Source organism: Cetorhinus maximus, chromosome 16 (assembly GCF_964194155.1).
Source record: "Cetorhinus maximus chromosome 16, sCetMax3.hap1.1, whole genome shotgun sequence".
Lineage (NCBI taxonomy): Eukaryota > Metazoa > Chordata > Chondrichthyes > Lamniformes > Cetorhinidae > Cetorhinus > Cetorhinus maximus.
In genome coordinates, this window is record NC_135894.1 from 64,208,656 (window position 1) to 64,233,101 (window position 24,446).

Here is a 24,446-nt window from a genome sequence, read left to right on the forward strand (position 1 = left end):
CTTTAAGATTGGTCATTTACTTTTAAAGAAAAAAGTTGTGCAAACATAATTTAGATTTTACTAAAGAGACGTAACTGAGCAGCTATCGTCTCCTTAGGGTCCTAAACAATAATAGGCAAAAACAGGAAATCCATTAGTCTATCTTGGCATCAGGTACAAACTGATTGGTTTTGACATGGGGCTGTGGCTCACTACTCAACTGAACCACGGGCCACAACTTCATGCAGAAATTTTTCATCTGCTAAACTGAGGTTGCAATTTATGAATTAGTAAGTACATAAAAATTACAAGTTGAAATTTACACCAGAGGGTCCAACAGACGATGTACATTGTTGCATCGTTATTAACTGTGCCAAATACAGCATTGTTTAACGCAATAACACTGGGGCATTAGCTTACTGTTCTTTTTTCCTCCTCCACCACCGTATAATAAATTTACATACTCTTAGCAACCACAGCATCCATTTATATAGTGCTTTTAACGCAGAACAACATTCTACGGTGCTTCACAGAAGAGTAGTCAGACAAAAATCAACTAAGGATTGCTAAGGAAGGGAATTTTAGAAGAGATGACTACAAGTTGGGTCAGATGGGTGGCTTTCAAAGAAGGTCAAAGGAGAAGAGGGAAGCAGAGTGACTGAGTTGGGTAGAGGGGGAATTTTGGAGCTTATCTATATGACTGAAAGCATACTTGACAAATAGTAAAGGGAAGGATTTCAGACTGCAAATGAATATAGAGTTGCAGAATTCTCAAAGGGCTTGTGGAAAACCATGAAGTGCTCTCAGATCCAGTGTACCACCAGTCCCCCAAAAGTGACCATTAAGATCTTAAGAGTTACTGAATGTGCACCTACAAATTTGACATGCTTAATGTCTCACTGAAGCATATGGAGAATCTGTCCACAAATAATTTTATTATAGTTTTGAAGTTTTGGAGTGATTTGAAGGTACAAATTAACTCTCCTGGTTCTATCGGCCATTTAAGCACAGCTCTAATGAAAAATGCTGTTACTTACCATTACCAACTAGAAAATAATACAACCAACACATTACAGAATACACTTCTATCAAAGATGCAGCACCAAATTAATTTTCTTCCAAAAATAATTTTCAAGACATCAAAGCATACTTTTCAACAGGCATCGATCTTAACGTCTTAAAATATTTCATATGCAGTATTACTTTTAGAGAGCAGTGCATGAGTGTATGATTGCAACCATGAGCGAGGCACCTTAACCAACATCGCCTCACCAGCTGGATAACGGAAATTGGCAGGAATTCCAGCCGCCTCCCACTGCTGCAATTTGATTCCCAACCACTAATATAACTAATTTTATTTGGCACAACAAAAGGAAAATGTGGGGAAGGTTTGAGTAATCGCACAGGCATCTGATCACAGGTGGGTTTAAAAAAAAAAATCCTTTAATTAAGTTAACTACACCACAAACTGATTCAGTAGAAAGTCGGGGAAAGTTCACTGCATGCATGAGAAGTCTATTGAAGGGTGTTAGCAGTTAGTTCTGAGTGGTCATTTTGTGCCATGAAATTACTCCATGACTCAGCCTGTGTTAACTCTGCTGATTGAAATATTGATAATACTCCTTGATTCAGCATAAACAAAGAACAAACTAGCAAATGAAATACAGAGAATAAAATAAAATTACACTTGCTATATCAAATTTTTTTTTACATATAGCAGACCTATTAAATAAAATGCACACCATTACATAATTAATAATAGGGAGAGAATGGTGACAAAGAGGTCAGTATTGATCTGAGGCTTAGCCTTTTCAATTAGTAATGCAGCACCCTTGTGAAACTATGGACTGGATTTTCACTACTAAGGCGGGTAGCTCGAATTGGGAAATTTCCCGAATCGGCAGTGCCGCCTCGGTTTAACCCAATTTTCATTCCAGGGAGGGGTGAGTGGCGGGGTTTGTTATTAGAGTCGGGCCTGCCAAACCTGGAAGCAGATTGTAGGTGGCCACAGGGGCACCAAGTACTGAGACAGACTGGTTAGAAAGCCCTCCTCAATTGTCTGGGACTATGTTCCATTTTCTTAGAAGCTGTAAGGCCCTCCAGCTTTCACCCCTCATGCCCATCACTCATCCATCCATTCCCTTGCCACCTCCATGCCAACTAATGACCCCATCTAACCCCCTTGCCCCCTCATATCTTCCATGCCATCTCCATACCAGTGCATACCCACACCTATCCCCATGCCTCCTCGAACACCCACTGCCACCTCCATAGCCACTCATCCAGTATCCACGATGGCAGATCTCAGGAGCCATGAGGAAGTGAAAAAAATAAACCAACTATCTAATACAGCTCTCACTCCTACAAACTTGATGGTGAAAAAAGCCTGATTTATGAAACCCATTCAAGGCTTTTAAATCTCCTCAAGCAGTTAATCTCTTATAAAAACAAACACACTTCTATTCAGTACCCATACCAAAGACAGCTAAAGCTTTAAGAGCCTCTTTAAACTATCAATAAAACTATGAACACAGAACCCCCTGCTGAGATAATGGTAGCTTTTGGAACTCAGCTAAACATTCATAGTTACACAATCATAATCGCCCTAGGGATATGTAAATAAAAGCCTCTATTGAAACTGCATAAACAGATTGTAATGCTTTTTTCTAACCTACACCAAATGGCCTGTCAATCAAAGCAGCAGCCTTTTTTAAAACTCTCACTGACAGCTTAAGCCTGTTTTTTTCATGTTTAAAGAGCGAGGGATTTGAAAATCAAGTCTTGAGACTTAAACAAATCTTATCTACCCTTTAAGAGCATTTACACCTCCATGTCAATTTGTGACTCTTATGCTGTAGGTTAAGGCTCTTGCAACAGCCAAAATGGGGCCTGTTTGAGCTCAACACTAAGCTTAAATGGCCCTGCTGAGTTCAGGTTTCCATCCTGTGCAATTCACGCCTTGCTACCTTCCCCCTCTCGGAGAAAAACTGGATCTGTCGGAAATGGGGATGGGACTTCCAGGTTTTGCCTGCCATTTTTAAAAGTGTCCAGAATTGACCCAACTCTGCGAAAATCTGGCCCTATGTTTTAATGCAAAGCTCCTATCAAACATGTGGAAAGTATGAGACTGATGATTTATGAAGGTGTACATTGAAAGGTAAGTAAACTGTCTCTTTTGAATGATCAATTGATGGATATTGAGTTGCAGAGAAAATGCTGTTAAGTGCCATTCCACGTAAAAGTAATTTTAGCACGTTCACATTCAGAATGTAATGTACAGTGAACAAAACAAAGCAAAAAAACCTGGCAAACTGTATACTGACACTGCCATTTTCTTATGAGTGACACAGGAACAGCAAAATAGTCTAATATCCCCCATGCACTTATTCATAAATGAACTTAAAGGCCAGAATTTTACCTTCGGCGTGCAGGCATGCGCCCGACATGCCCGAATGTAATATGACGCGCGATGTCAGGCATGCGTCCCGATGTCATTGCGCACTCACGTGACATTTCGCTCGGCAGGCGCATGCCAGAATCGGCTGCGCGTCCGCCAGTAAGAGAAAGGCCTATTCAGGCCATTAATGAGTTAATTAGCTTGAAGTTTACACTGCCCATCCAACCTAACGGTTGCCGGGCAGGCGAAAAGGCCAAGCGGCCTTTACATTTTTTAGGAAACCTCATTCATAAGCGGGATGAGGTTTCCTAAAGCTAATACAAATTAAATAAAAACGTTACTATGAAAATAAAAACAAGTCCCATCTCCTGTGACACAGTCACATGAGGAGACATGTTTCATTAAATTTTTAATGTCTTTATTTTTTTAAAAAGCGCTTCAATCTCCCTGAGACAGCTCCGTGCCTCAGGGAGATTGAAGCGCTATTTCGCATGCATGCGCGAACTGCGCGCCAGGCCCGTTCTCCCTCCTCCCTCCACCTACACAGGTGGCGCTCAGCGCTGCCGTTTGCGATCCACACAGGGCTGGCCTTAATTGGCCCACCCGTGTGAAATAGCGGTGCGGAGCCTATTGCGGGCGGCAGTCGATTCCCTGACCACCCCCGCCCACTCCCGCCAAGCCCGCCTGACGAAGGAAAAAGTCAGACCATAAAATTTTAAACTAAAAATTCTTCCGTGGCTATAACAAACTTTGAATTTGACTAAATGCTAAGATAAAAGGAAGCAGGTTCCAAAGAAGGGTACCAGGGCTCCAATGTGCTGCCTTTACAATTGGTTTTACAGAAGTTATTTAGAGATGAGTGTACACTAAATAAGTATATCATGTTTTCATTTCTGAGGCCTGGGATAAATACATCTAAGGTGGCTCAATTTACAGGATTTCATTGGTCCAGAGCAGCTTTCAGGCCAATGCCAACTGGTGCATCGTCACTTCTGGGTCAGTTGCTTTCAGTTCACGTCCAACATTGGGACTTAAGCCCATAATCTAGGCACTGTCAGAGGTCTGCAAACTCAGATGAGATATTAAATAGGTCTGTTCAAATGCAAGGTGAAGATCCCCTGGCACTATTCAAACAACAGCAGGGTGTTAATTTGGTGCCCTGACCAGCAGGTCCAACCAAAAATTAACAGAGTACTGGTCACTCAGCTCATTGCTGTGCTATATTACTGATGAAGAATGCTGCTAATTTGCATAGCAGCATTTCAAAAGCAATTCACAGTATAGAGTGCTTTGAAACATCTGAAGAACTTATTTATTAGGAATAACAGTCATTTCGGTCTTTCATTTTAAAAAGGTTCAAATAGGAAAGGTAAATAAATTATAAATGGCAGCAGGTCCTTAATTAATCACAAAAAATGGGGGATCTTGAGGCACTACAACTCTGAACACGGGCAGTTGGAGTATCTTATGTCCCCTGTTTTGCACTTGCTGAAAGCAGTTTGCTCGTGCCTTGGCTCAGTTAAAAACTCTGGTGATTGTGCAGCTTAAGTTACAGTTTCACATTTGAGGATAGCTCAGATGTAGGAAAGCAAGCGATAAGACAACTCTCAACACCATAGTTTACTGAAGCATGAAAACATAATTCGTTTGTTTGCTTGTCCTCTTTGGGAAAAATACTTTTATATTGGAGGACCTAGATAAATGTCCAACACCATTGCTAGATATTAAGCTGTCATCAACATCCACAATTTATATTGAAACGTATCAACCTCTGAGCACTTTTGAATCACCGCATTCTGAAGAAGCCACATTAAGACTTCATTCTGTTTATCAAAGAACAGAAGGAAACTTAATCTTTTCCACCACATAAACTGTTCTATTCCAAAAGAAAGTAATCAATTTGAAAGCAACACTTATGGTTTCATTAGTCAGAATTCACAGAATAACTCTTAAGTTTGAAAAAGTGAAGCTAATACCTTTCAGAACATATATAATTCCTATCTTTTATTAACCTTTTTAGTTGTAACTACATCTGATCAGTTATTTTTTTCTCTGCTAATGGCATGTCACAATGAAAATTTCAATGTTCTGGATTGACAGAAAAGGTACTGATTATTCAAATACTCTCCTGTACCTAATAATCAGGATTAATTGTTGGACCCAGACTAGACAAATTCAATAAAAAGTAAAAGCTTTAATTTTGATAAGAGATGGGCAATTTCTGCACCAATTAGTGAATCAGGTAGGGGGATTGCCTGCCCATTATAGAACTGCCCAATTTTTATTTCTATCATTTACAAAAGAAAGAGAACACAAAATAACCCAAAATCTAACAGTGATACGGTATAACAGATTTTTCTGTCTGAGCTGTACAAAGTTTCAACCCTCCATGCATGCACATTTCTCCTGGATAACATGTGAATTTAAGAAAGCTTACATCATGGATGCCACACACATAACCTGTTTGACAAAGGCAATCGTGATTTGTCAATTAACTTCTAAAAGTAAGGGGATGTTTTTCTAGAGACTGCAAGGAGCAGGTGGAAAATGAGATCATCACCAATCTGTGCCTTAACTCCATCCTGGAAAATCTCGGATGATGTTTGCCGATTTTTCCTCCCTTCTAATGGAGAACAGTGACGGCATGATATGCGGAATGCTCCACAGGTAAGGGCAGGGCCAACAACCAGAGCACCTATTTGTAACATTTTTAATGTGTTAGTCAAAAAAATCAGCTACATATGCAAGTGGACTATCTGTTGCAATTTTTTTTTTATAGCTAGACGCATGACCAGAAGGTTCCAAATCATAAAAGAATTTAAAATAACTGTGCCCTAAAAAGGCTGCCCACCAAGTTCAGATGGCCGGGGAGCTTGTTCTAACTAGAGAAAATATTGAGGGTTACGATATAAGTTGTCAAAATGCTATGAAGCACAAAGGGTATAATTAAGTTAGAACATAAACGCAGAAATGATTTAAAGATAACAAACCACAAGCTGGACTAGAGATTAAGAAAAACACAGCCTTCCCCACCATGCACAGAAAACTGGCTGACAGGCAGAACAGGTTCTGAGTAATAGAAGTTGATGCAATGCAAATTCTCTCAAAAAGTAATTGGAGAGCAGCAGGCCAAAGTTAAATAGATAAAATATGCAAAAGGCTAAGTATTCAGGCACTTTTTCTTACTTCTTAGTTGTTAGGAGAGCATTTATACAAAGTTTTCACTCAGAAGATTAAAAGGGCGAAGTAGAATCATTGATATGCCAACATGTCTTCCTTTCTTATATTATTACACATGGGCAGAATATTACGCTTGGCAATGCGGGCACGTGCCCAACACGCCCGAGTGTAAAATGACACACGATGATATCGGGCATGCGCCCGCCAATAATTAAAAGGCCTATTAAGACCATTAACAATCTAATTAAATTCAAATTTACGCTGCCTGTCCAACCTAACAGGGGGCGGGCAGGGAAAAGGCCAAGCGGCCTTTATATTTTTTTAGGAAACCTCATCCACAAACAGGACGAGGTTTCCTAAAGCAAATAAACATTAAATAAAAACTTTTATTTTTGAATTTAAAACACGTCCCAGCTCATGTGACAAAGTCAGGAGAGGGGACATGCTTTATTAAATTTTTATTCTCTTCATTTTTTTTTACACAGCACTTCAATCTCCCCGGGGCTGCCCTGTGCCTCAGGGAAATTGAAGCGCTCTTTCTCGGGTATGGGTGAACTGCGCACTAGGCTCGAGTCGCCCTCTTCCTCCCTCAGCGCTGCCGCTCGCACACAGGGCATGCCTTAACTGGCCCGCCTGCGTTAAATCGCGGTGCAGGGCCGATCACGTTGGCAGCCAAGGGCAAAATTCTGCCCATTGAGTATCTAGCCTGCACCTTACTTCGTAACTTATCAATTATGTTATATATGAGAACTTTTAAAATTAATTTTGCAGGATTATTGATTCAATTTAGCCATGAGGGTATGCTGTCAATCATCTCCTTTAATTTTATTGCTGTGCCGTTCATATTTTCTGTCATTTCTATATTATATTCCTCAGATGGTTACCTGGAGGAACCTTAATATTGAGGTTATTTTGCTGCTTCATTATTGATGGATATTCATAGAATCATAGCATGGTTACAGCACAGGGGGCCGACTGGCTTGTCCTTTTCTCTGCAAGAGCAACTCTGCTAGTCCCACTACCCTGCCCTGACCCTGCAGACCTGTAAATCTTTCTCTTCAGGTGATATCTAATTCCCTTTAGAAAACATAATTGAATCAGCCTCCACCATACTTTCACACAGTGCATTCAGGTCCTAACCACTCGTTGTGTAAAAAGCTTTTACTAATGGAGCCATTGGTTCTTTTGCCAATAATATATTAAATCAATATCCTCTGGTTCTCAACCCTTCCACTAATGGGAATAAGTTCTCTCTATCTACTCTGTATAGATCCCTCATGATTCTGAACACCTCTATCAAATCCCCTCTCAACCTTCTCTTTAAGGAGAACTCAGCTTCTCCAATCTTTCCAAGTAACTCCCATCCCTGGATCCATTCCCATAAATCTTTTCTGCACCCTAACTAAAGCCATTACATCCTTCCTAGAGTATGGTGGCCAGAAATGGACACAACACGTCAGCTGAGGGCAAATCAGTGTTTTATCAAGATTCACCAACTTCTTTGCTTTTGAACTCTAAGGGTGGAATCTTACCAACGTTATCAGGCTGCTTTCCTCCAGTACTGGATGAGCAAAACTTTCCTCAAATTAAATATTGGGAAGACTGAAGCTACTGTCTTTGGTCTCCATTCCAAACTCTGTTCCCTAACTATCAACTCCATCAATCTCCCTGGCAACAGTCTGAGATCAAGCCAGTCTGTTCACAATCTTGGATCCAGGGATGGAGTACTTCAGTTACATGGAAAGATTGGAGAAGCTAGGTTCTCCTTAAAGTGAAGTTTGAAAGGACATTTGATCCGGAGATCAGTTTCCAACCTCGTATGTGTGCCATCACTAAAACCACCTGTTTCTACTTCCGTAAAATCGCCCGGCTTTGTCCCTGCCTCAACTCATCTGCAGCTGAAACCCTCATCCAAGCCTGCGTTACTTCTAGAGTCAACTATTCTAACACACTCCTGGCTGGTCTCCGTAACTTGAGGTTGTTTAAAACTCTGTTGCCCATGTCTTAACTCGCACCAAATCCCATTCCCATGACCCCTGTGCTCGTTGACCTACATTGGCTCCCTGTCAAGCAGCACCTTGATTTTGAAATTCTCATCCTTATTTTCAAATCTCTCTGTGCCTTATGCATCCCTAACTCTGTCATCTCCTCCAGCCCCACAATTCCCTGAGATATCTGTGCTCCTATAATTCTGACTTCTTGTGGATTCCCAATTACAATTGCTCCATCATTGGTGGCCATGCCCTCAGCCATTTAGGCTGCCAGCTCCGAAATACCTTCTGTACACCTCTCCACCTCGCATTCCTCCTATAAGACACTCCATAAAGCTTACCTCTTTGACCAAGTTTTTGATCTAACATCTTATTTTGTGGCTTGGTGTCATGCTTTGTTTTATAATTTTCCTGTGAAGCGCCTTGGGATGTTTCATTACAGTAAAGGCACTATATAAATATAAGTTGTTGTTGTTGATATCGTTTTTAATTGCAGGCCTGAACCATTTCTGGGCCCCGACCCCAATTGTTTCTGAGGTCTGCCCATTTCCATGATCTTCCCGAAGGTGACTAACTGTGCACATACATCCCCCTCACCCCTGGTCTTTGTGTTCCTGCACCCCCTTTAGAATTGTGCCCTTTAATTTATATTGCCTCTCCTCATTCTTCCTACCAGAATGTATCACTTTACACTTCTCTGAATTAAATTTCATCTGCCTAGTGTCCACCCATTCCACCTACCTATCTATGTCCTAAGTCTATTGCTATCCTTCTCACAGTTCACAATACTTCCAAGTTTTGTGTCATCTGCAAATTTTGAAATGTTATTTTGACTTTGAGCGACTTTAAAAATCAATACTGTGAAAGAGATCCAACTGGTGATGAGCGGATTACAGAACATCACATTAAGTATTGGATTGTTGAACAAAACGTGCTAAAACCTATTTCGGACAATTCTTACCTATTTTCCGCTAGCACTTGTAAATACAGATTAGTAACATAACAACCTTGTTGACAAATTATGTTCCTCACCGGACCTTAAAAAAATGCATTTAAGACACAGAAGATAAAATGATTGTGAAATCTGAAAAACCTTCCAATTTCCAAAATCTATTGTACTTGAAGACCTAACATTGTAAACCTACACTTCATCATGTAGCAATCCATCATCACAGCCTAAAAAAAAAGTGGAGGGTTGGGGGAAAGAGAAAAATGGCTCCTGACTTCAATTTCTAAGTTTTCTTACTCATGCCTGTACCATTTGTTGCTTCATGTTACAAGATAATGATCGAATTTTACAGCACAGAAGGAGACCTCAGTTCATTTGGGCTCTCTGAATGATCTATCTAATTAGCCCCATTCCCCCATTCTTTCCCCATAACCCTACAATTTTTTTTCATTTCAATGGAACACTGTGTTTTCTGAAGGCTTACCAGTTTGAAATACATTTCCTAAAACAGACTGATAAAAGGCAAAGAGGTTGTACTTACCAAAGCGCACAACAGGTCCACTGCCTCTAGAATAAGTTCCTGGTGGCCAATACGAGTGACCCCAAGCTCTTCTAGTTCCTGGTGAGTGATACGCAGAAGTTGATCTCCACTGACTTTTTCCCTCTCAAAGTTCTTAATGTATTGCTGCAGGCAGTCATCAAGGCCTAATAGTTATGAATAGAAAAAAAAATTAAACCTACGGTAAAATATAAATTTAAATAGATGGCATGTCCCAGTAGAGCTACACTTCTCTTGTAGGTTAGTTATCTGAAATCAATATGGAGTTATGTGTGACAGCAAATAAAATCTGCAAATATTTATATAGTTTTAATTTCCCCGTGGCACTTCTTACTCCACAGCTAATAGATTTTAATCCACTGAGCTACAGTAATATAACTGCTTTGTAGGTCATAAATTCAGTTGCAATACAGCTGATACTGTGGAAGTTAGAAAACATATGTTTAAAACCGAATCTCAAACTGTATGTTAAATCTTTCATCACTTAAACCAGCTGTGGTTCAATAGTAGCACTCTGGCCTCTTACTCAGAAGGTTGTGAGACAAGATCTAGGTTGATACTTCAGTGTAGAACTAAGGGAATGCTGCACTGTCAGAGGTGAAGTCTTTTGGTTGAGACATTAAACCATAGGCCAACCTGCCCTCTCAGATGGCACTATTCAAGGACTAGGGGAGTTCACCCCATGTCTTGGCCAATATTCATACCTCAATTAACATCTGGGAACATATCATCAGTTATTATAACACCACTGTTTGCGGGATCTTGCTGTGTGTAAATTAGCTGCTGTCTTTCCTTCATTATAATAGTGACCACCTCAAAAAGGTACATCATTGATTGTAAAGTTCAATGAAGCATCCTGAAGCCGTGAAAGGTGCTATATAAAAATAAGTCTCTTTTTCAAAGGATAGCCACAAAAATAAAGGTTTTAAAAAGGTCAAAAGCCAGCAAAAACAACAGACATATTGCCCTGGATTTTCAGCCTCGGGGTAGTTAGCGGGTGTTGGGAAACTTCTCGGCTCGGCCTGCCTACCTCAGAAGAAAGTGTCTGCAAAGGCAGGATCTTCATTGTTGGGGTGCTGGGGTGGCGAATGTGGGCTGGAGTCAGGCCAGCCAACCCGGGAAAAGATTTGGAGACAGCCACAGGGGCTGCTGGGTGTGGAGGTGGTCTGTTTAAAAGGCCTGCCTTGGTGCAGTGGGACTTTGTCCCAGTTAAAATAAAGACACAAAAAGGCCCTCCAAGCCAAATCCCCCTCACCCTCTCACCCACCCAGCCTCCAAACACACCCCATGCCCCATCCATGCCACCTCATGCCCCTTCCCACACCACCCATGGCTTCTGATAACACCATGCAAAGCTCTGCCCTTCTACCCATTCCTCTTGGTTTCTCATGCCCCTTATGCCAACTTCTGCATTTCCACCCACTCTCTATGGTCCCTCATTCCCCCAATGTCAAGCTTTGGCACTTCCATGCCCATTGACCCACAATACACTTTCTAGAACCAATGAACCCTGTAGTGGCAGTAGGATGTGTTTAAAAAAGCTTTAAAAAAAAAACAGTATTTCATTCATAATTTTCTCCAACGCTGAAAAAAGTGGTTTCGCTACAAGCTAATAAAAGTGTCAATCAACCAGACCCTTTAAAGTATCAATAACAAAAACCACAAATCCTTGAAACCACTTAATGTTGTGTAAACAAACATTGTGAAAATGACAGCACAGGTCAGGCAGCCTGAGCTGTCAGTCAGACAATGTCTTCTCTGGGACACAGGTATTTCAACAAGTGGTTGGGCACTCAGCCAAGCCTCATTATGTATGCTTGGATGACAGCCCTGATAACCATTAGGGTGCTAAAACACCTGAGACCCAGAAAAAATATTGTTTGACTGACATCTCAGGCTCTCTTATCTGTGTTGTCAATTTCACAGTGCTTGTTTACACAACATTAAGTGGTTTCAATGGGTTTGTGGGTTTTGTTATTGATACTTTAAAGAGTCAGGATGATTGACACTTATTAGCTTGTAGTGAAATGATTTTTTTTTTCAACATAGGAGGAATTTATGGATGAATTACTTTTTTTGAAGCTTCTTTTTATACATCCTCCTGTCACTACAGAGTTCATTGGTTCTAGGCAATGTATAGTGGGTCAATGGGCAATGAAATGCCATAGCTTATAACAGGGGGCATGAGCATCCATAGGGAGTTAGTGGAAGGGCAGAGATTGGCTTGGGGGCATGAGAAGGACCTTTTGAACTTATCTTTTAAAAGGTCCCGTCATGTGGACTAGGGTTCATGACTCATCTGAACGGCCGTGAATTGCATCTCTTTGAAAACCTTGCCCAACTCCATGAAAATTGTGGAGGGCAGGTTGGGAGTGCTGGATGCAGACTTTTGTCAGGAACCAGCTCGGACCCTTTAAAGGCACTCCCGAAAATCAGATAGCCTGGGAATGGGGTCGGGAATCCCAGATTTTGGACCCGCCGCCATATTTAAAGGGATATGAAATCATTCCAACTCAGTGAAAATCCAGGCCATTGACTCGCCATCCTGTAAAAACTGCTGTGTTGATTCTACAAGGCTTTGCACTATGATGGAACTTATAAAAAATTAAAATTGGCAATCAATTCAGGATGTGATACAGTAGAGGCCTAGTATACCATGCAGTAGAATTAGAGTCTGTACTCACAATTTTATCAAACAATGAGTTCATAGTTACTATTAGTCATCAGGGGAATGGTACCTAACAGAAGTCAGACATTCCCTGATGGGCGAGGCAGTAGAAGGATGCAAAATAAAATAGGACAGTTACCCTAGTAAATCTCAAAGAACTCACAGCGACAGGGACAGGGTAGTACTGTACCTTTGTTTTAACCCTTTGCTAGCCAGGATATGGTACAGTGTGAGTGGAAAACAGAAACATCTTAGAAAAATAAAAACATTATAAGCCATACAGAAAAGAGACAATCGTTAATGGTTGGGTAAAATCACTGAAGAGAAATTTGATAACTTCCAAATCTTTGAAATTACATATTTTTCATCCTTCTTCCCCTGCTATTTTCCTTCTTCCCTTCTAAAGGTGCTGACTTCTGGTTTTCTGCGTGCCCAGCTGGCACTCTCCAGTATCTCATTCACCCAAGTGATTTATATGTGAGCCAAGACAGGTTACTCAAGTGGGAGGGGAATCCCAACCCTAAACCTCCTCTAACACCCAACCATGCACATTTCAGCAGCAGTGACCAAGCAGTAATCAGGAGCTCAAACCAGGAGTGATTCTCTCCTCCCTGGCCAAGGCCAGCTAAAGTTAATTCTAGTGTCCTTATGCAGCCTTGGTTCAACTGAGTTTCCTGACACTCCTTAATCTATGGCATTCAGATTAATTAGCAGCAAGTTACACACATCTTCAGTGTGTCACCTAATATTTGTTTTTTTAAAGAAGACATTTTTAGTAATTATCGCAGTGTTAAAGATGTATGAATGCTGTGCATTACAGAAGTAATTAAGGCCAATTTCATACTCAGAGTGATAACAGTGCTGGTGAACAATCAGCCTACTGTATTAAGATCCCCTCCCTTTGAGAACACCTAGTTCTCAGATACAAAGCAGTAATCCAAAACATGGAGGGGGCAGTGACACATGATAAAATTCCTTAAAAACAAAGGTACAGCTTTGTAGAAACATAAATAAAATACTGCAAATGCTGGAAATCTGAAATAAAAAAAGGAAGCGCTGGAAATACTCAGCAGACCTGGCAGCAACTGTGGAGGGAGAAACAGAGTTAATGTTTCAGGACAGTGACATTTCAGCAGAACTGGGAAAAGTTAGAAATGTAACAAATTTTAAGCAAGTGAAAGGGAGTGGGTGGGAAAAAGAATCAAAAAGGGGAGGTCTGTGATAGGGTGGAAGGCGGGTGAGGTTAAATGACAAAACAGACGATGGTGCAAGGCCAAAGAGAATGGCACTGAGACAAGTTAAGAAACAAATGATGGGTCTAGAGGAGGCAGAATTATGAACAGCTGCTGCTGAAAGCTGTTCATGCTGAATATTTTCAGCATTTTCAGTTATTACAGTTTTGTAGTCTCACTTCCAGGTACGTATTAATACGTTGTACTAACCAATGTGAAAAAAATCTGTTTTCTTGACATTTTGAGACTAGAAATGGTAAACATGATTTATTTACAAAGTGTGACCAAACAAATAGTTATACATTGTATTGTCCTAGAAAACAAAACATACATTATCATACAACAGCCTGTGGTAGTACAAGGCAATTATAAGCAATAAAACACTTATTTTCATTTGTATGGCTAGGGAAGCAGTTATAGTTTGATGTCAAAGTTAACAGTCCATTAAACAACTTCAGCTGATGCAGTGAATGGTATTGATGCCACCAGGAATGGATCTCTTAGGGCAGAAGTTCAGGATGTGGGCAATGATCTGACTTGGATGGCCACAGTCACAATTTCAGCTGCTCCTCATGTTCAACTTGTGGAGCAAGTGACAATGTCTTTGCTGGTTGGTCCTCATTGAGAAAACACTCAGTGAAGATCAATGCTCTCTGGAAGCCTGCTTCAGAAAATGTAGACTTTGACCAAACACTGCCAAGACTGTCATTTCAGCTTTCCATCTTAACAACTCAAAAGCCAGGAACGAACTTCTTGTCCAGCTCTGTGACTGACCACTCACTCGCAACCCAATGCCATAACACCGTTACATCACCCTGGACTGTATATTAGCTTTTTTTTTATTCATTCACAGGGTGTGGGCTTCACTGGCTGGGCCAGCATGTACTGCCCATCCCTAGTTACCTCTCAGAAGTTGGTGGTGAGCCGCTTTCTTGAACCGCTGCAGTTCATGTGGTGTAGGTACACCCACAGTGCTGTTAGGAAGGGAGTTTCAGGGTTTTGATCCAGCGACAGTGAAGCAACGGCAATATATTTCCAAGTCAGGGTGGTGAGTGACTTGGAGGGGAACTTACAGGTGGCGGTGTTCCCATCTACCTGCTGTCCTTGTCCTAGATGATAGTGGTCGTGAGTTTGGAAGGTGCTGTCGAAGGAGACTTGGTGGATTCCTGCAGTGCATCTTGTAGATGGTACACACTGCTACTACTGTGCGTCAGAGGTGGAGGGAGTGAGTAGATGTGGTGTCAATCAAGCAGGCTGCTTTGTCCTGGATGATGTTGAGCTTCGAGTGTTGTGGGAGCCGCACTCATCCAGGCAAGTGAGGAGTATTCCATTACACTCCTGACTTGTGCCTTGTAGATGGTGGACAGGCTTTGAGGGTTCTTCAGATTTTCCATGGAAGGCTGAAACCTGGGAGTTTACCACTCAGGTCAGTGACCAGGTTGTGGTTGGTAATGTTTATAGTTGACTGGGAGGTGTGCCATCGAGAAATGGGGCTGTTGTCAATTTATATGGTGTGGAGCATGTTCTAGAAGGAGCTATGGGATTTCAGACTAGTGCGTGGGGTTTTCTTGAGGTCCTGTGTCAATTAGAGTGATTCTTTCGCCATTAGCTAGTGGTTATCTTTGAAAAGCACGTTTTCCCTGCAGATATCAGAAGGTTCAATATGTGCTAGTACAGGAAGCCACTCAAGCTGTGTTGGTCTCAATGTCCCAGAAACAATCCTCATGACTTGCTGGAGGTGGATATCTATCACATTTGTGTGGCGGCTCCTGAGAGCTGGAACAGCAGTACTCTGCTATTGAGTAGACCAGGGTGAGTGAAGCAGTGCCTGGTGTGTTGGCTGTGCTGCCCCAGGTGACAACTGCCAGTTTCACTCTTGTCTTGACCTTGTCTCCAGTGTTCTGGAACTATTGCCAGTAAGTTAATATACAGTCAAGCGTGATGTCAAGGCGCTTTGGCATTGGGTCATGAGTGAATGGTCAGTCACAGAACTGGACAAGAAGTTCTTTCCTGGCTTTTGAGTTACACAGATGGAAAGCTGAAATCACATTCTTGGCAGTGTTTGGTCAAAGTCTCCATTTTCTGAAGTAGGCTTCCAGAGAACATAGATCTTCACTGAGTGTTTTCTCAATACTAGAAGTTCTTTAGCCTGGAAAGCTAGGGCCAAGTCATCAACATACATGAAGAGCCATGAATTTATGGCTGGGGTGGGGGTTCACTGGTATATCACTGGCACTCAAGCCGAAAACGTGGAAGCAGCCAAGAAACAGCCACACCAGCAGCCCAGAATCAACGCTGATGCCACGGCTTCAAAGCAGCTCCTAATATACTCTCATGCTGGCCAGCGGGGAAGATAAGCTGATGGTAAAAACAGCCCTGATACAGACTGTCAATACTGCCCTACAGCAGATTGACTTCTCAAGCCCTTAATTACGAAAGGAAGTGGACAGCGCCCTGACGGCAACCAAGTCAGGCAAAGCAGCAGGAGTTGATGGGATTAACCCAGAATTTCCGAGGAACATCAGATCACAGGGAAGGAAGTGGCTAGCAATGCTGTTTATCAACATCCATAGCCCATGCGCCACTCCAAACATCTGGTGCCAATCCTAGTTAGTGGCCACTGCTAATCCAGGGAAGCTTTTCGAAGATCCACGCAGCTGCTGCCCCATCGCCCAGCTCTCAATAACATACAAGGTACTGGAACACCTCCTGCTAAACAGACTGAGTCCCACTCTGGAAGCAGCAATAGGCAGGTTTTCGCATAGGTTGCAACTGCTCCAAGCAGATCCTGTCACTGACCTCACATATTCAGGCTCGTTTTCAGAAAGGGCCGAAAACAGGAACCACCTTTCTTGATTAATCCTGTGCCTGTGACACAGAGCGGCGCACAGGCACTCTGTCGACACTCTCCAAAATCATCAATGTGAAAAGCCCACACCTAATCACCTCCATGATCAGCAACTGGCAGTCCGTGTGCACCTTTGAGATTAAATCAGCCACCCTCGCATAACCAACAATGGGCTCCCACAAGGATCAGTCCTCACACTGCGCTTCTTAACATTTATAACAGTTAAACACCAATACCTATAAAAACCCAGTAGCAATTAACATCTAACTACATTGACAAAGTGCTAATTCCTAGAACTTTACAGGTATATATATTTTGTTTTCCATACATGACAGTTCTGTGCTGTTTAAAAATTTTCCATACCATTTCTCATCTATGAAGATCAGTCACCAGGCTCAAATTTAACAGAAAGTTGCAGCCTCCAACAACATATTGAGAAAATAATTTTCATGAAGAAAAACATCCCAAGGGGATTCAAAGATATATAACCAAAAAAACGGATAACAAGCTAACAGAGGGGCTATTAGGCGCACTGGTCAAAAGCTTAGTCCAAGAGGTGGATTTTAAGGAATATGGTGATCACTGGGGTTACGGAGAGAATTCAGGAGCTGAAGGTATACCCACCAATAGTGGGGTGAGTATGAAGAATAGGCAAAACCTTTGTTTTTGAAGCAAAGCCACTGTTTTATCTACGCAAAACAGAAGCGATATCACTTCCCTGATATCCACCTTTAATTGCTTTTCTCACTTCTTACTCTTTAATTAGATGTAAAATAGGATCACTGTGCATTTTTAAAAATTATTCGTTGTGAAATAAAATAACTTTTTGTACTTTATCTGAATAAGTCAACCAATGTTCTTATTTCCAATTCCTCATATATTCCAACCTCTAGTAATTAGTTGCAGAACAGAAGTTGAACAAGTCTCCGGAAATGTTTAGCAGCTAGCGCTGGGTTCCGCAAATGGAAAATGTTGCTTCTGAGGCAGGTTTTCGTTGCCCACATAAAGTCAGATCAATTAATATCAAAAACTAAACATACTCAAGGAATGTTCTTTGAATTGCAGTATTCACCATTGGCTCTTAATTTCCTGTAGCTAAAGAAAATGTATCATTTGTTCACAATGGAATGTAACTCCTGAGGCCCAGGAAATAAGAGATGGACATTTGTCTTCAACCTACATGACTCTAGTTACAGAGGTGGAGTGAGACCAGGTGACCCTTGCCCTTAGCCAATGAAAGGTGTTAACTCAGACTATTTCCTAATAAGGAATGAGACAGTAAGAATTAAGGAAAAAAGTTGGAAACTCAGAAGCACAAATTTTCGACATGACTGAGAGGCTCTCTGTGAAATGACCGAAATTTCTAAGTTCTGCCCCTAAACCCGGCATTTCCCACCTTCGCGGGGGTGGGACTGGAGTCAGGACAGGGTTTGGGCATGCGCAATTTGCAGAGGCATCTGTCCATTTAAATAACCAGCTGCCCCCAACTGAAGTGGTATTTTGGAAGAACAGGAGCGTGCAGATTAAAACATTTAAGAGGAAGCCTGAAATTGGTGGGTGCTTTTGGATAGCCAGGGTAAGGTACCCCTTTAGAGAAGGTTTTGGGGCACCTTTGGGAGAGGTAAGTCATCCTTTAGGATTGTTAAAAGTGAGCATGATTATGCACTTTTGACACACAAACTCATTGGAACTGTCAAGCTGTGAAAGAGCTGTCCAGCTGTCAAGGAACTGCTAAAGAGCTATTTAGTTGTCAAACCTGTCAAAGCTATCCAGGAGTTGTCAAAGCTGTCAAGGAACTGTCCAAGGATACTGGGTGAGTTGGCATGGAGGGGCTAAGGGAAAGTGAAGTAAGCAGGGGGCATTGGTTGGCATGAATTAGCACTAAGTTGGCATGGGGTATTATGGCCTGGACCTGATGGGTTGCATTCTAGGATATTAAAGGAAGTAGCTACAGAGATAGTGGATGCATTGGTGGTAATCTTTCAAGAATCCTAGGATTCTGGAAAAGTCCCAGAGGATTGGAAAACTGCCAATGTAACACCCTTATTCAAAAAGGGAGGGAGAGAAAAAACAGGTAACTATAGGCCAGTTAGCTTAACATCCGTCATTGAGAAAATGTTAGAATCTATTGTAAAGGATGTAATAGCAGAGCATTTAGAAATGCATAATATAACCAATCAGCATGGCACCATGAAAGGGAAATCATGCCTGACAAATGTTTTAGAATTCTTTGAGGAGTTAACAAGCAGGATAGATAAAAGGAAACCAGTAAATGTAATATATTTGGATTTACAAAAGGCATTCTATAAGGTACCACACATAAGGCTACTTAATAAGATAAGAGCCCATGGTTTTGGGGGTAGGATATTAGCCTGGATGGAGGAATGGATAACTAATAGAAGACAGAGAGTTGGGATAAGGAGGGGGCATTTTCAGGATGGCAACCTGTAACTAGTGAAGTGCCAGAGGGATCAGTGCTGGGGCCACAATTATTTACAATATATATTAATGATTTGGATGAGGGAAGTGAACGTACTACCGCCAAGTTTGCAGATGACACAAAAATAGGTGGGAAGGCAAGCAGTGAGGATGACACAAAGAGTCTACAGAGGGATATAGACAGGTTAAGTGAGTGTGCAAAAGCTTGGCAAGTAGAATATAATGTGGGAAAATGTGAGGTTACGGACTTTGGCAGGAGGAGTAGAGGAGCTGAATATTATTTAAATGGAGAAAGACTGCAGAAATCTGCAGCACAGGGGGATTTGGGGTCCTCATGCATGAATCACAAAAGGCTAGCATACAAGTTCAGCAGGTAATAGGGAAGGCAAATAGAATGTTGGCCTCTATTTCAAAGGGAATGGAGTATAAAAATAGGGAAGTCTTGCTAAAACTATACAAGGCACTAGTTAGACCGCATCTGGAATACTGTGAACAGTTTTTGTTCCCTTATCTAAGGAAAGATATACAGGCATTGGAGGCAATCCAGAGAAGGTTCATTAGGTTGATCCCAGGTATGGAGGGATTTTCTTATGAGGAGAGGTTGAGTAGGTTGGACCTATACTCATTGGAGTTTAGAAGAATGAGAGGCGACCTTATTGAAACATATAAGATTCTTATGGGGCTTGACAGGGTAGATGCTGAGAGGTTGTTTCCCTTTCTGGGCGAATCTAGGATCAGAGGGCATAATCTCAGAGTAAGGGGTCACCCAGTTAAGACAGAGATGAGGAGGAACTTCTTTTCTCAGAGAGTGGTGAATCTGTGGAATTCTTTACTGCAGAGGGCTGTAGAGTCTGGATCGTTAAGTATATTCAAAGTTGAGATAGACAAAATTTTAATCAGTAAGGGAATCAAGGACTATGGGGAAAAGGCTGGAAAATGGAGTTGAGGTTTATCAGATCAGCCATGATCTAATTGAATGGCCGATTTTGCTCCATGGGCCGAATGGCCTACTTCTGCCCTTATGTCTTATGGTCTTATTAAACTTTTGCGCTATCATCACTGTGTTTTGCTAAGTATACACAATATCTTGCTTCATAAATTTTACTTGATTCATAAATATTGGTAGTTCGTAGCTTGTTGTGTCAGGCACAATTGAGGACCACATTGTTATAAATTGAGAATTTGGAACCTAAACATTTGATTTAAGCAGGTTTTATACTTCATCCCCTCCCCCCACCCTAAACTTCACCCTGTTAAGTTTGCTGATGACACAGAGCTTTGTGATCAGGTAACAAGTAGAAGAGACACTGACTACCTTCCAAGAGATCTGAGCTAATTACATAGATTGGCTGAAATATAGCAGATGGATTTAATTGTTAATATAAACATTGGTAAAGCATAAAGAAGCAAAGAGTAAACATGAAAGAATCCTATCTCTCCTATCAGAGACACAAAGAAAAGGATTTGGAATAATGACTTATCATACTCTGAAGTATGAAGTATCTGGTCACAATGAGGCAGTTATTAATAAGACAATTCAGGATACTAGCATTGGTCACACTGACATTATGCAGATTGATGGCAAGGCCAATTTGAAAAGAACATGCGTCTCCATCATTGGATCTCAGAGTGAATGCAAGCGCATTAGAAAGAATTCACAGATGAGTGATCAGGGCAAGTGCAGGCACTTGGAGACAAAGCACTGAAGATTCAAGTGACTAAATTAATTTTCACCAAAGGGAAAATAGGAAGACATGATTCAGGTCTTCCAAGATCATTGAAAAGTGCAAATGAGGTGAAAGTAACTAAACTATCGCATGTACAGCAAACATGGAACACAAGTAAAATAATTCACAAGCCTCAATCACAGATTTGAAAAAGGTTCTTTTTCCTCCCCTTAGTATATTCAATTTGTGGAACAAACTCATAGGGAAGAGAATTGATTCAGCCTCAATTGCCACTTTGAAAAGTTAGCTGGAACTATATATTTGAGAAGCAGGATTGAAGGTTATACTGACGATGAAAATAAAATTGGATGTTTTTTCCGGAGGTGGTCAGGGAAGGAAATTACTGTCCCCTAACACAAAACGGGATGTAGGAACAAGGTCCATGATGGAATAATCACACGTGGATTTGATGGAGCAAGATTTGATCAGCTGAGCAGCTTTATCTTATTTTGTATTTCCTTTTTTTATATAATAAATATAACCAGTATTATGCACAGTACATTTTGGAGATTTAATATTGATTAATTTGGCATTGCTTCCACCCAGCATTCAATGGTTCAGGCACTTCACTTTTTCCGCTTCTATTTTCTTCTTCTCTTCCATCTCCCACAAACATAAATACTGATCCTTAATTTTCTTCCACTGTTGGTTACAATCATGTGATTCTTCAAGTAAAAATATATTCCATTATCTTGGTTTTTACTTAGAGAAGTGAAGTATTAAGCCGGCACCACTCATCAAATTCACAAATGCTTGAACCGTGAAATGAGTCTGTTACCGTATCTATTAAAATGAGGGAAATCTGAGGCTGGGTTGGTGTTGAGGTTCTGATTTTTAAGTTTTAACCTCCTCCCGACCCAAATTCACCTGTTTTTTGTGGTTAAAGTCCCCCCTGTTTATTGTTGGCAGTTGAGTCCAATTTATTTCAAGATCTTTCTGCTTAAAACCACACTACATTAAAGTTTGAGAGATACTGTCCCTGATGCAGTTGTTTCCAACTCCATCCATACTATGCTAACTAATATATATTAAAAGACAAGACAATTTGCAGTGGGTGTGTGCAGGGGAGGGAGCTTGGATGGTGGGGAGGATGTACAATATGCAACAATCTTAAAGTAGGAAAGATAGCTAAGAAGGGAAGGGGTTGAGTGTACAAATAGATTTTTTTAGACTGTAATGTTATGCTTACTATGCATTTCTGATGTGGTTTGCAAATATAACGAACAAAACATTTTCGACCTTACCCCACTTTATGTCCATGTATTTCTCCATTTACCACAGTGAAGTCTCGGTCATTAACAATGTCTTGAGATTGAATTTTATTAGGCTAGGACTTTTGAATCATTTCTATTCCTGGGTAAAGAAGTTTAGATGGCCTCAGACACTGGTAGTCTGAAAGATGGTATAATTCAATTCCTCTCAAACAAGAGTCTGTCACAAAAATTATGTCCGTAGAATCAAAGAATCACAGGATACCATTCAGTCCGTCATATCCATGCCAGCTCTCTGTAAGAGCAAATCAGTTGGTTCTACTCCCCTGCCTTTTCCCCGTAGCCATGCAATTATTTTCTATTCAGCCGCAATTGAATCCTCTTCCACCACACTCTCAGGCAATGCGTTCCAGATCCTAACCGTTTGCTAGGTAACAAAGCATTTTTCTCATGTCACTTTTGGTTCTTTGCCATTTAGCTTAAATCGGTAACCTTTGGTCCTTGAACTTTCCGCCAAAAGGAACTGTCTCACCTTATCTACTCTGTCCAGACGCCACATGATTTTGAATACCTCTATCAAATCTGCTCTCAACCTTCTCTCCTCCTAGGATAACAGCCCCAGCTCCTCCATTTCTATCCACGTAACTGAAGTCTCATCCCTGGATTCATTCTCGTAAATCTTCTCTACGCTCTCTCAACCCTCGGCACCTTCAAATTCTACCTAAAGTGTGGCGCCCAGAATTGGACACACACACCAGCTGAACCAGTCGCTCATCAAGATTTATAAAAGTACTTTTTAGTAGAGTTTATTTCAATAAGGTTCTGCAAATAAAACCAGATAACTTGATTACAATGACAGAGTTTGTCAAAACATTTTTAGCATTTACTAATATCGAACTTATGTATCCACCGGCAGCAGCAATCACTGTTGCAAATGCTTCAACTAACTCATCATTCATTGCACGAGGTGGCTGTCCAAAGTGTAACCAATCCTAGCGTAAATAAATTGCTCATTAGTAACATTTAACTCAAGTTTCATTTATGTTCCATACTTCCTAGATTTCTTTCCTCCGGAATCCAAATCACATTTTCATTGTCATTTACTTTATGATCGTTTTTGCCACTTCACCATCTCTTAGGTTTCTGCAAAAAAGTCACGCATACGCTTGCAAGAAAAACTCGGGAGTGATTTTGTTTTGATGCACTGGGAAAGCATCTGCTTTCTGTTTACTACCTGCCCATCAATGTACAACTGAAATGTAAGCTGAAGGCAAAATACTGCAGATGCTGGAAATCTGAAACAAAGACAAAAAATACTGGAAAAACTCAGCAGGCCTGACAGCATCTGTGGAGAGAAAGACAGAGTTAATATTTCGAGTCCGTATGACTCTTCTTCGGAGCTAATGAGAAGTAGAAATGTGGTGAAATATATACTGTTTAAGGGGGGGGGGGTGGAACAGGTGAAGCTGGATAGAAGGCCAGCAATAGATGGAGGCAAAGACAAGATTGCGAAAGATGTCACAAACAAAAGGTCAAAGGGGTGTTAATGGTGGTGATACTGGCTAAAGGAGGTACTATTGGCAACATTAAGAGTAGAAAGCAGAATGTGATCATGACAGGACCAGGGTAAGCACCCTGGAGAGCGACAGATGACCCTAGTGGGGGTGAGGCGGGGGGAGGGGTCAGCGGTGAGAAAAAAGATTGAAAAGGCTAAAAGCTGGGTATAAAGCAATGAATAAAAATGGAAATAACTTTACAAATTAATAATAATGAAAATAAGTGGGAAAAAAATAAATAAAAATTTAAAAATAAAAATGAATATAGAAGGGGGGATCAAAAAAGGGTGGGGATGAAGGAAGAGTTCATAGTATGAAGTTGTTGAACTCAATGTTAAGTCCCGAAGGCTGTAAAGTGTACGTACAGTTTCGGTACTTCGATGACTGTTCCAGTGTCACTTCACGCTCTCGTCTGGACCTGGAAAAATTTATCAACTTTGCTTCCAATTTCAACCCCTCCGTCACTTTCACATGGTCCATCTCCGACACTTCCTTTCCCTTCCTTGACCTCTCTGTCTCAATTTCTGGTGATAGACTGTCCACCAATATTCATTACAAGCCCACCGACTCCACAGCTACCTCGCCTACAGCTCCTCACACCCCGCTTCCTGTAAGGACTCCATCCCATTCTCTCAGTTCCTTCACCTCTGTTGCATCTGTTCCGATGATGCCACTTTCCAAAACAGTGCTTCTGACATGTCTTCCTTCTT

The 24,446-nt window shown here is 41.2% G+C and overlaps 1 protein-coding gene across 1 annotated transcript in view; it reads right to left on the reverse strand.

Annotated features, from left to right (window-relative positions):
* cnksr2a (connector enhancer of kinase suppressor of Ras 2a) overlaps nucleotides 1–24,446 on the reverse strand; it is a 579,431-nt gene that overhangs the window by 428,344 nt on the left and 126,641 nt on the right. The window contains exon 2 of the mRNA XM_078559925.1: nucleotides 10,038–10,201. Coding sequence (XP_078416051.1) covers nucleotides 10,038–10,201 — 164 coding nt within the window. The remainder of the gene's footprint in view (nucleotides 1–10,037; nucleotides 10,202–24,446) is intronic.